The sequence below is a fragment of the Erinaceus europaeus genome, chromosome 2 (genome assembly GCF_950295315.1).
Source record: "Erinaceus europaeus chromosome 2, mEriEur2.1, whole genome shotgun sequence".
In the NCBI taxonomy this organism is placed as follows: domain Eukaryota; kingdom Metazoa; phylum Chordata; class Mammalia; order Eulipotyphla; family Erinaceidae; genus Erinaceus; species Erinaceus europaeus.
The window spans coordinates 195,681,048-195,693,297 of NC_080163.1; the positions used below are offsets into that span (position 1 = coordinate 195,681,048).

The 12,250-nt window shown below is 50.3% G+C and overlaps 1 protein-coding gene across 2 annotated transcripts in view; it reads right to left on the reverse strand.

Annotated features, from left to right (window-relative positions):
* The window catches only part of VASP (vasodilator stimulated phosphoprotein), a 23,717-nt gene continuing 11,467 nt past the window's right edge, over nucleotides 1–12,250 (reverse strand). Inside the window, exons 2-13 of one of the 2 annotated variants that reach the window (XM_016192156.2) lie at nucleotides 11,604–11,775; nucleotides 11,353–11,518; nucleotides 7,085–7,166; nucleotides 6,286–6,329; nucleotides 5,920–6,161; nucleotides 5,717–5,814; nucleotides 3,977–4,028; nucleotides 3,780–3,816; nucleotides 3,519–3,564; nucleotides 3,298–3,388; nucleotides 973–1,030; nucleotides 1–848 (exon numbers count right to left, since the gene is read on the reverse strand). In XM_016192156.2, the coding sequence (XP_016047642.2) occupies nucleotides 811–848; nucleotides 973–1,030; nucleotides 3,298–3,388; nucleotides 3,519–3,564; nucleotides 3,780–3,816; nucleotides 3,977–4,028; nucleotides 5,717–5,814; nucleotides 5,920–6,161; nucleotides 6,286–6,329; nucleotides 7,085–7,166; nucleotides 11,353–11,518; nucleotides 11,604–11,775 (1,126 nt within the window). In that variant the 3' untranslated portion in view covers nucleotides 1–810. The remainder of the gene's footprint in view (nucleotides 849–972; nucleotides 1,031–3,297; nucleotides 3,389–3,518; nucleotides 3,565–3,779; nucleotides 3,817–3,976; nucleotides 4,029–5,716; nucleotides 5,815–5,919; nucleotides 6,162–6,285; nucleotides 6,330–7,084; nucleotides 7,167–11,352; nucleotides 11,519–11,603; nucleotides 11,776–12,250) is intronic. The other variant, XM_060186153.1, reaches the window with a different exon arrangement.

Below are 12,250 nucleotides of genomic sequence, written 5' to 3' on the forward strand. Positions count from 1 at the left end.
TTTATATAAACTGGCAGATTTATTCCGCAGAGGTCCATTTTCGAAGCTCATGGTGAAGGTGGGAGAGGGGGTTTCTTTTCTCCCGCTTATCACTTTCCCCAGGGGGTGAAAATGGTCTGGACCTCGAAACCTACCAAAATAAAAAAACAACAACAACAACAACAAAAACTGAGGTTCCAAAAAGTTACAGCATCTTAATTCCTCATAGAAAAGGGAAAGGAGCCAGAGGTCAGGAAGATTCTGACAACCTAGTCTGGGGAGGGACAGCCCCACATAAAGAGCTGCTCCAAAGGGGTCAAGCCTGGGGTGCCAGCGGTTAAAAATTCCCACAGCCCATTTTTATCAAAAAAACCAAAGAGGAAAAAAAATTTCCCTTCCCTCCGACCCCCTCCCCAAAGCCCAAATATATATATATATTTTTTTCTTTAAAAAATTTTTTCTAAAGGCATTAAGCGTTAAAGTGAATCTAGAACAAGGGAATGTGACATTCCCTTTCCTTCCCCCTCACTGTGGGGTTACATTGGTACATCCCCAGCAGAGGGAACCAGCCCCAAGGGGACGGCAGAGGAGGAGGACCCAAGTGAGCACAGAGAGGGGGCCTCCCCAGCCAGTCAGCAGCCAGTACAGGTGTAGGCACGGGCCCCTAGAAGCCACGACCCTTGGAGTTTTCCAAGTGGAAAGGGGAGTGGGAGGGGAGGACGCATTCCTGTGTAGTCTTCAGCCAATTCCATGTCAAGTTGAGGCAGGGAAAGCAGGGTGACAGGCAGGGTGCAGAAAGGAGACAGGCCGTCTTCCAGGGGGGCCCCGTAGTCAGGGGGAACCCCGCTTCCTCAGCTCCTGGACAAAGGCTAGAAGGAAGCCAAGGGCAGAGGTGAGAAGTTGCACCTCTTCTCCCCTTCGCAACAGGGCTCCATCCCATGGGACACGACGCTTCCATGAGAATGAAGTGTCTAAAGTAAAAGACAATCTTACCTTCAATGATCTCTTCTTTCACTTTCTGTAATTCCTTCCTCACCTCTTCCAGAAGCTCCTGAAAATTAGGAAGGGATGCGTGGATGTTTTGCAGACATGAACCCCTTTTTTAAAAAGATTTAAAAAAAAAAATTTACTCCCTTTTGTTGCCCTTGTTTTATTGTTGTAGAAACTATTGTTGTTATTGATGTTGTTGTTAGATAGGACAGAGAGAAATGGAGAGAAGGGGAAGACAGAGGGGGAGAGAAAGACAGACACCTGCAGACCTGCTTCACGGCTTGTGAACCAACCCCCCTGCAGGTGGGGAGCCGGGGGCTCAAACCGGGGTCCTTATGCTGGTCCTTGCGCTTTGTGCCACCTGCACTTAACCCGCTGCACTACCGCCCAACTCCCATGAACCGCTTCTTTTAAGATTTCTTTCTTTGTAAAAAAAAAATTTTTTTTTTTCTATCAGAGCACTCTGGCTTATGGTGGTGCAGCGGACTTAACCTGGGACTTTGGAGCCTCAAGCAAGACAGTCTGTTTGTGTAATCATTATGCTATCTACCCTCTGCCTTCTTTCAAGGTTTCTTTGCTTATTGTTGAGGGAGTACTGGCATGCAGCTGTGGCAAGGACTGAAGCTGTAGCCCTGGGTCACGTCACAGGCATTCAAGCTGTATGTTCGGATAGTGAGCTCTCCGCCCTGGCCTCCCATCCAGAGGTTCCTTGCTTGATGGCTTTTAAAGGGTCAGAGGGAAGCAGTTCAAAATGTTTCCCCAGCCCCAATACATCCAACACCCCATGACATCAGTGAATAGGCCAGGGAATGATGAGAATCCTAGGGGAGAATTCTAGATCTTTGGAGCCAGAAAAGAAGCCCTGGAGAACAGCCAGCACCAGGGCTGGCAAATACACTGCAGATTCATGCCAACTCCCTTTGGTGACGGGTGTCTGGAGCCACAGGCCTGAGGAAGATTCTGGGTACTCATCACGAGTGAGTGCCTGACATGGGCACTGGAGAAGGCACTGGGGGTACCTGGGTTACCTCCCAACCTGATCCAAACTCTCCACTTCTCTCTCGCTCTTTAATCATTTGTTTGTTTATTTGAAAGATAGGAGGAGAAGGAGAAAGAACCAGGTATCATTTTGGTACATGTGCTGCTGGGAATTGAACTTGAGACCTCATGCTTGACAGTCCAGTGCTTTAGACACTCTGCCATCTCCCAGACCGCTTCTCTCTCTCTCTTTTTGTAAATTTATTTATTCCTTTTTGTTGCCCTTGTTGTTTTATTGTTGTAGTTATTGTTGTCATTGTTGGATAGGACAGAGAGAGGAGGGGAAGACAGAGAGGGGGAGAGAAAGACAGACATCTGCAGACCTGCTTCACTGCCTGTGAAGCGACTCCCCTGCAGGTGGGGAGCTGGGTCTTGAACTGGGATCTTTATGCCCGTCCTTGTGCATGGCGCCACATGTGTTTAACTCGTTGCACTACCACCCGACTCCCTTCTCTTTTATTTTTAAAAAATATTTATTTTCTTTTGTTGCCCTTGTTTTATTGTAGTTATTATTGTTGTTATTGATGTTGTCGTTGTTAAATAGGGAAGAGAGAAATGGAGAGAGGACAGGAATACAGAGATGGGGAGAGGAAGATACGACACCTGCTTCACTGACTGTGAAGTGACTCCTCTGCAGGTGGGGAGCTGGGGGCTTGAACCGGGATCCTTATGCAGGTCCTTGCGCTTTGTGCCACTTGCACTTAACCCACTGAGCTACCGCCAACTCCCTCTCTCTCTTTTTTAATAGAAGATTTAAATTAAAAAAAAAATTCATATGAGATAGCATTTAGAGAACAATTCTGAGAGAGATGGGGGATGGAAGGATAATTCGCCAGGTAAGTTATATGATTTGCCATGCCTTCGGCCCATGTTTGAACCTTGGCACCACATGGGAGGTTCCATAGCACTAGGGGAAGCTCCAGTGTCTTTCCAGTTCTCTTTCTCTCTAAATAAAAACATCAGCTGGTAAAACTGCACACATGCAAGGCCCAAATTCCACAAACGGAAAAAGAGAGAGAGAAACCAGAGTAACATTCTCAGACATGCGGTATCTGGGATCCAACCAGGAGCCTCAGGCATGTAAGTTCTACATTCTACCAATGGAGCTATCTCCCCCACCCCCACCCCCACCCCCACTGGCACAAACCCCTACATTTCTCAAGAATGGAAAACTGAGGTTGAGCAAAGCCTTTTCTAGAACTGAGAGGCAGAGTCTGCACCCCAACCTCCTCTCTTTCTGCATATCCTGCCAGCTTCATTCTCACCCCAACCCCCCCCCCCCCCAACTACCTGCTTCACCCTCTCCAGGTCAGATTCATCACTGGAGCTGGGTGTGGAGGGATGGGCCTCGGAAGTGATCACAGACGACGACGACTTCATCCTGGGAGGGTTGGTGGGTTTCAGGAGAGAAATGAGATCCGAGACAGGCCCACTACCCTGCCTTCCACCCCCAGGTCCCCCTGTGTCAGCGGGACAGATTCAGCTACTTTGGCAAAGCGCTGACGGCCCACCTTGGCAAGGTTGTACTGTTCTTCTCCCAGGGTCTCCGCACAGATTCTGAGGGGCAGAATTCAGAACTATCAGAGACCGAGAATGCCCATCCCACTTCCATCTTTCTCCCTTAGGATTACCACCAGCCCCTGTTCAAAGACCATGTCAGTGGACTGTGTTGCTCAGCTTTCTCTGCACACACTGTTCCAAGAGCGCTGCAGTGTGAGAACAGGGCATCCTGGGACTTTGTAGTTCCTATGTGTGGTCAGGCTCTCACTCACCACTGTGGACTGGGACTCTGGTCTCTGGCTCCTCCTGCTGGTGGAAAAGAAAACTATGAGAACCAGGCAACTGCCTGCTACACCTTGGCTCATTTTCCTCCTGCAAGAACCAACCCAACCTCTCCCCACTCTGCCCAAGCCCTCCTCCCCTATGGTGCAGCCTGAGGTGTGTTGTGACAGGAAGGGCCCCAACTCACGCTGGCAGATTCATCCTTGGGGGGCTTCTCCCCAACTTGTGTGGCTTTCCTTCTGTGGATATGAAGGCAGAAACAGATGGCTCCTGCCCTCTCTCAGCCCCTCAATTGCCCTCCCCACAGAGTTCTAGAAAGGTGGATTCTAGGGTGTATATTATGTGTGGGCTAAGAAAACTGTAGTTTTAGAAGTTAAAGAAGCTGGGCAGGGAAAGACTGCATAATGGTTATATGCAAGAGACTCTCATGCCTGAGGCTCCAAAGTCCCAGGTTCAATTCCCCGCACCACCATAAATCAGAACAATAATAAAGTTAAAGAAGCAGCTGGAGAGGTAGTTCAACTTGTGGAGCATGCCTGAGTCTCCCAGTTCTCTTGCTTGACAGACTCTAATATGAAATAAATAAAAATCAATCTTTAATAATAATTTTAAAAAGACAGACTGCAGTTAGGGGTAGAGCTCACCCTGGGTTCAGTTCCTCCACACTAAAACAAAAGCCAAAACAACGCAACATATAGAAGTCACAGAGAATGCGGTTTGTAAACTGAGGTAGGGATTTACAGTGGTCACATTTGTGAATCAACATTCTACAGCAGAGAGAGCTGTAGAATTCCGAGGTTCCAGAATCTGAGGCAGCATCTCCCTAAGAGCCTAAAATGATGGACTTAAGAACATTCTAGAGGGGCAGGGGTAGATAGCATAACAGTTATGCAAACAGACTCTCATGCTTGAGGCTCCAAAGTCCCAGGTTCAATCCCCCGCACCACCATAAGCCAGAGCTAAGCGGTGCTCTGGTAAAAAAAAAAAAAAAAAAAAAAAAAAATTCTAGAGGTGCAGCCTGGGAGTTGGAGAAAGCATTGGATTCTCAAGCCTGAGGCCCCAAGTTCCATCCCTGGCATTATATGTGCCAAAGTGCTGCTCTCATGTTCTTTCTTTCTTTTTATTTATTTATTATTGGACAGGGAGAAATTGAGAGGGATGGGAGAGGTAGAGAGGCAAAGAGACAGAAAGACACCTTCAGCCTCGCCTCACCACTCATGAACTTTCCCCTGCAGGTGGGGGTTCATTTTCTCTCTTATAAATATTACAAGAAAAGAGCCAGATGATAGCACAGTGGTTATACAAAAGAGTTTCATGGCTGAGACTCTGAGGTCCCAGGTCCAATCTCTTATACCATCATATACTGGAGCTTAGCAATGTTCTGGTAAAAAAAAAAAAAAAGAACAAGGAAGAGAGGAGGAAGAGGAAAAGAGAGAAAAGAGCGGTCAGGCAGTGGCTCACCTGGCTGAGCACACAATGTGTAAGGACCTGGGTTCAAGCCCCTGATCCCCACCTGGAGGGGGAGAAGCTTCACCAGTGGTGAAGCAATGCTCCATATGTATCTCTCCTTCTTTATCTCCCTGCCCTCTTGATTCGTCTACCCAAGAAATAAAAGGGAGAGGGCTGGGGAGATAGCATAGTGATTATACAAAAAGACTTTTTTTATGCTGAAGCTCCAAAGGTCCCAGGTTCAGTTCCCAGCACCAGCAAATAAGCCAGAGCTGAGTAGTGCTCTGGGAGAGAGAGAAAAAGAAAGAGAGATAGAGGAAGAAAGAGCACATTCTAGATATGACCGAGATGCTTGCAATCCCAGCCTTCAAATCCCAAACCTAGGTTTCAAAGGAAGGACCTTCCCCCAAAGACATACACACCCCCACCCCCACCCCCACTCTCCAATCTAGGCTCGGGGTGGCGGCCTGCAGCTCACCTGCGTGCCAGCATGGCGTTCATCTCTTCCATCAGCCCCCCGCCCGTGCTGCGGCTCTCAGCCTTGGGGGCCGCAGGCCCCCCTGAGGCCTCCTCCTGCTGCAGAAAGGACAGAGAGGAGGGGGCTAGAGGCGGCCCCCTGTGACACCCAGGCCACTGGCCGCCCCCATTATTCCATCAGGCCCAGCCCCCCTGCGCGCTCACCTTGCTGACTTTCCTGAGTTTGGCACCGGCGATGGCAGCAGCCAGTCCCGAAGCCCCGGCGCCCCCGCCACTGGGGCCTGGCGCGGTGGGGAGGGGGGGCGCGGGCGGTGGGCCTCCCCCGGCTCCGGGGCCCCCAGCAGAGACCCCCGAGGGGGGCAGGCCAGGGGGTGGGGGGGGCCCAGGAGGCGGAGGTGGCCCTGGGGGCGGGGGTGGGCCCCCAGCTGGGGGGGCAGGCGGGGCTCCTGAAACCAAGCACAGGAAGGGGTGCTGGGGGGAGGGCTTCCGCTTCTCTGTGGGCCACCCGGCCTGCCCCTCTGGGGAGCTCCCGTCAGCACCCCACTCCCGAGACCCCCACTGAGCTGTCACCTGCATTGGACACCCTGCGTTCCCTCTCGAACTCCGGCTGCGGCCTGAGGAAAGGACAGAGCTGCTGTCACCCAGGGTCCCCCAGGGTGCTTGTCCCTCAGAGACCCCTATAAGGCTGCCAGGAAAGGAGGGGCAGGGCGGGGGAGGGGTGTGACAGGAAGTGCCCCAGATGCCATGATAGAGTTGACTGAGGTGGTTGCAATCCCAGGCCTCAAATCCCAAAGGTGTCACTAAGCTGAGTCTCTGAATCTCAAAAGACCCAAGATCCATTAAACAGATCAAACTAGACTCTGGGCTGCGGGGTAGCACAGCTGTAGGACACCAGGCCTGAGCTTGTCCCAGGCCCCAGGTCTCTTGCCTCTCCAGAAAATAAATAAAGACATCTTTAAAAATAAATATGGGCTGAGGGGGTAGCTCTCTGGGTAGGAATGTGCCATGAATGTGCAGGACTTGAGTTTGAACCCAAGCACCACATGGGAGGTGCTATTGTACCAGCAGCAGCTCTGGTGTTCTGGTGTCTCTCCCTGTCTCTGAATGAAAAAGGGGTTTGGGGGTGGGGGAAATGGCACATGTGCAAGGTCCCGGCTCTACCAGGTTCTGAAGTCCAGGAATCTGGGGACCCTGCTGGATGGGGTCCTGCAACTCTGGGTGTCAGGAGTTTCCCTAACTCCAATTAGAGTGCTGGCAACTTCTCATCCCTGGGAGTTTGGAACATTCCGGAAACAGTGGGAGATTTCAAAGCTCTAGGGGTCCGAGACCCCACACACACACACACACACCACCCCAGGACTGGCCTTACCTTTTCTGCTGCTCTAACTCCTCCGGGGAGGGGCCGTTCTGCACCGACCAGGTGGGAGGCGCTGCAGGGGGTGGGGGCCCACCTGGAAGGTGAGAGCAATAGTGGGTGATGAGTCAGCTCCGGAAGCTGCCCCACCCTGTTCCTGCCTGAAAGTTCTCTCAGCCCTCCCAGGAATCCTGCCCAGGGGCACTGACTTCCTCCTGGGGACCTGACACCAACGTGTGGCACTCAGCCAGATTTCTGGAGTGGGGTGGGGGCACCCACTCTCCTACTGGACTGCCACCAGGGGAGGGTGCTGTGACAATATCTGAGTTACAGGGGACAATGGATATGGAGGAAGGACAATCACCAAGCCCTACAGACAAGGATTTGCAGGGAGACAACTGAGGGCTGGAAGGCAATTTAGCATTAGAGCACAGGACTTGCATGTCTGAGGCCTCAGAGCCCCAGGTTCAACCCCTGGTATGACTCTGAGTCAGAGATGAGCTGTGCTCTAGTTTCTTTCTCTTAAAAAAAGAAAAGAGGAAAGGGGAGATAGCATAATGGTTATGTAAATTTAGCAATGTACAAGGACCAGGGTTCAAGCCTCCTGTCCCCACCTGCAAGGGGGGAGCCTCATGAGCAGTGAAGCAGGTCTACAGCTGTTTCTCTTTCTCCCTTTTTTAATTCTGCTGTCCAGTCAAAAGTAAATAAATAAAATTATTAAGAAAAAAATGGGGTGGGGGATAGCATAGTGGTGATGCAAAAAGACTTTCCTGCCTGAGGCTCTCAGGTCCCAGAATCAATCCTGGTGCCACCATCAGCCAGAGCTAAGCTCCCCCCCAAAAATAAACAAACAGAAGGAAGAGGAGGAGGAAGAATAGAAGAGGAAGAAGAAGAAGAAGAAAAACTTGAAAAAGAACATCTTGCATAAGAATTGTGGGCAAGAGAGATAGCACAGCAGGTCACACAAACAGCTTAGCTGCCTAGGGCTGTGAGCTCCCAGGTTCAGTCCCCAGCACCACCATCAGCCAGAGCTGATGCTCTGGCAAATAAAAATGAATATATGGTAACTCTAACATCCACTAAGACAGCAGCTCAGACCCTCAGCTGAGAAGCCAGGAAAGGCAGAAAGCTTCTTCCCACCCCCCCCCCCAGGCTTCTGGCCCCCACAAGCCTCAAAAGCCACCCACAGGACTTTTGTTCCAGGAAGCCAACACCTCAGCACTTTGGTGAATGAAGTTCAACCAGGAAAGCACACCTACTCTCGCTCATGAAAGCTCTGTCTCTAGGGGGAGGACCCACAGGCCTCAAGTCCCCCAGAGCTGGTTAGGAATTCAGAGGCTGGGGCTGGATGATGGCACCACCATCAGCCAGAGCTGAGCAGTGCTCTATTAGAAATTTTTAAAATGTAAATAAATATTTAAATCTTCAAGAGGGGGCTGAGCAGCAAGATAGCTCACCTGGTAGGGTGCCTTCCCTGCCACAGGTTCGACCCAGATTAAAGGACCTGGCATGCCGCATGAGAGGATTCTGGCACTGGGGGAAGCTTCCTTGCTGTGATGCTTCTTGCTTTCTTTCTGTCTGTCACTTTCTCTCTCTCTCTCTCTCTCTCTCTGTAAAAGTTGATCTGGAACAGCAAAATCACGCATGTGCAAGGGGACATAGCCACACATCAACCACCAATGGGAGACTTTTTGGTCTTGATACGGATGGCTGAAAACTAGCAATGATGTAACTCAGCACATAGGTTACCAGCTGGAGGGCACAAGAAGGCCTCCTGGGGACTGGAACTATCTCTAGGTCCATCTGGGAAGAGGTCAGATGACAGTTAGCTGAGTAAAAAAAAAACAAAAAACATGGGTACAGGTGATAGCGCACCCAGTCTTATTTATTTTTTTATATTTATTTATTTTCCCTTTTGTTGCCCTTTTTTATTGTTGTTGTAGTTATTATTGTTGTTGTCGTTGTTGGACAGGACAGAGAGAAATGCAGAGAGGTGGGAGAGAAAGATAGACACCTGCAGACCTGCTTCACTGCCTGTGAAGCGACTCCCCTGCAGGTGGGGAGCCGGGGGCTCAAGCTGGCATCTTTACATTGGTCCTTGCGCTTCATGCCACATGCGCCTAATAGCGTCCGACTCCCATCTTATTTATTATCTTGAGAGACAGAGGAGGGACAACACCATAGCCCCATCCATGGAGTGTTGTTCCCTGGTTCTCCTATGTAGTGCTGGGGCCTCACATAGGGCAAGGCTGTGCTTCACCAGGTGTGCCACCGCCCAGCCCCAGGCTCTGCATTCCTTCCTGGCCAGCTCTCTGCGGACTCGAGGGCTGTGGGTCCACTGTCCAGAGACAGAGCTTTGACTGTGTGAGTTAAAAATAAGTTCTAGCAGCCCTGAGGCGGGATGGGGAGCCACAGTGGGTAATGTGTTAGAACCTCAAGCATGAGGTCTCAAATTGGATTGCTGGCATTGCATCTATAAGAATGATGCTTTGGTTCTCATTAACAAACATTTATTTATTTATTTTCCCTTTTGTTGCCAATGTTTTTTTATTGTTGTTGTAGTTGTTGTTGTTATTGATGTCATTGTTGTTGGATAGGACAGAGAGAAATGGACAGAGGGGAGGAAGACAGGGGGAAGAGAAAGACAGACACCTGCAGACCTGCTTCACCAGTTGTGAAGTGACTCCCCTGCAGATGGGGAGCTGGGGGCTCGAACTGGGATCCTTACACTGGTCCTTGTGCTTTGCACCCCGTGCGCTTAACCCACTGTGCTACCACTTGATCCCCTATTTATTTATTTTTATTATCTTTATTTATTTATTGGGTTGAGATAGTCAGAAATCAAGAGGGAAGGGGAAGATAGATGGGGAGAGAGACAGAGACCCCTGCAGCCCTGCTTCACCACTTGCAAAGCTTTCCCCCTACAGGTGGGGACCGGGGGCTCAAACTTGGATCCTTGCACATTGTAACATGTGCACTCAGCCAGGTGCCCCACCACCTGGCCCCCTATTTATTTATTTTTAATTTTTTTGTTCGTGGTCCAGGAGGCAGCACACTAAAGCATAAGACTCTCAAGCATGAAGTCCTGAGATTGATCCCCAGCAGCACATGTACCAGAGTGATGTCAAGTTCCCCCCACCTCTCTCTCTCTCTCTCTCTATCTCTCTTTCCTGCTACCTTTCTTTTTATTTTTTAATTATTTATTTTCCCTTTTGTTGCCCTTGTTGTCTTTTTATTATTGTTGTTGTTATTGATATCATCGTTGTTAGATAGGACAGAGAGAAATCGAGAGAGGAGGGGAAGACAGAGAGGGGGAGAGATGGATAGACACCTGCAGACCTGCTTCACTGCCTATGAAGGGACGCCCTTGCAGGTGGGGAGCCGGGGCTCAAACCGGGATCCTTCTGCTGGTCCTTGCACTTTGCGCCACATGCACTTAACCCACTGTGCTACCGCCCGAACTCTCTCCTGCTGCCTTTCTAATAAGTAAAAAATCTTTAAAAAAATTTTTTTCTCCATGTAAACCAATGTGAAATCACTAATATATATATATATTATATATTGTTCGTTTTTTTTTCTTTTTTTCTAGAGCATTGCTCAACTCTGGCTTATGCTGGTGCTAGGAATTGAACCTGAGACCTCTGGTGCCTCAGGCAGGGAAGTTTTTGTTTTTTTTTAAAAATATTTGACTGATTGATTGAGACATACAAAAATTGAGATGGAAGGGGTAGGTGGAGAGGGGAACAGAGAAACTGCTTCACCATTTGTGAAACTCCCAACCCCACCCCTGCAGGTGGGGATTGAGGGTTTGAACTCAGATCCTTGCACAAGGCAGCTTGTGCTCTACCAGGTACACCACCACAAGGCCCCCTAGGCAGGTAAGTCTTTTTGCATTGCCAATTATGCTCTCCCTCTACTCCATAGTAAATGCATTTCTGATATTTTGTTTATTTACTTTGGACTGAGACAAAGAAATTGAGGGGGTAGGGGGAAAGAGAGACACCTTTAGCACAACATAAAATACAATTCATAAGATGCCTTCAGCACTTCATACCTTCACCAATCATAAAGCTTCCCCTCTACAGGTGGGGTCCTTTCACATGGTGACATGTGTGCCCTAGTGGGTGTGCCACTGCCCAGCCCCAATAAACTCACTTAAAAAAAAATAAAATCAAGCTTTATGGGGACTGTCTGCGGTAGCAGTGGTTCCACCCATTTGATGGATGAGTAACAAGGCCTATATACAAGTGGTGAGGCAGGGACCCCAGGACCCCCCTCCTCACCTTCCAATGCCTCGAGGGCACTGGCCATTCCAGCGGCAAACTGGGCCGCGTCCTCCTTGCTGCCAAAGTTGAGCCCCCAGACCTGGCGGGCATCCCGCCACTGGTGGAAGTTGGGGGTGGCCTGGTTGTACTTGACCCCCCGGACGATGGCACAGTTGATGACCACCTGGGCGCAGGGGAGAGGCAGGTGAGGGGCTGGCGGGTCCATGGGGGGCGGGCGGGCGGGCAGGGGGCATGGGCTGGGACCTCACCTGCTGGTCCGGCTGCATCTTGCGGCCCACCACGCGGAAGGAGTTGGCCACGGGGTTGTGGTAGATCTGGACGCGGCTGAAGGCCTGAGCACCGGTGCCTGCTGGCAGCCAGCGCTTGTTGCTGTCATCGTAGAGCATCACAGTGGCCCGGCTGGAGCATATGACCGTCTCACTGGGTGCAGGAAGGGGACAAGGGGCATGGTTAGCCTGGGGAGTTATTCCAGGAGACGCTCACCAACTTCATCCAGGTGACTCAGTGTGAGAGGGGGAAAGACAGCAGACAGACAGACGGGGAGACAGGGTGGGTGGTAGACCCGGGCAGAGACCCGAGACAGACATGAGGAGAAAACCAGACAGGTGAGGGGCTGGGGAGACAGCATAATGGTTCTGCAAAAAGACTTTCATTCCTGCAACTCCAAAATCCAGGTCCAACCCCCAGCACCACCATCAGCCAGAGCTGAGCAGGGCTCTGGTAGCCCCGTGTCTGTATCTTTCTGTCTGTCATTAAAACCAAATAAAATTTAAAAAAGAAAGAATTCGGGAAGGAAACCAGACAGGTGGACAAGGAAAAACAGACAGACAGACTAGAGGATCAGACCAAAGATGAACAGGGCACATGAAACAGATTAGGAGAGAGAGACAGACAC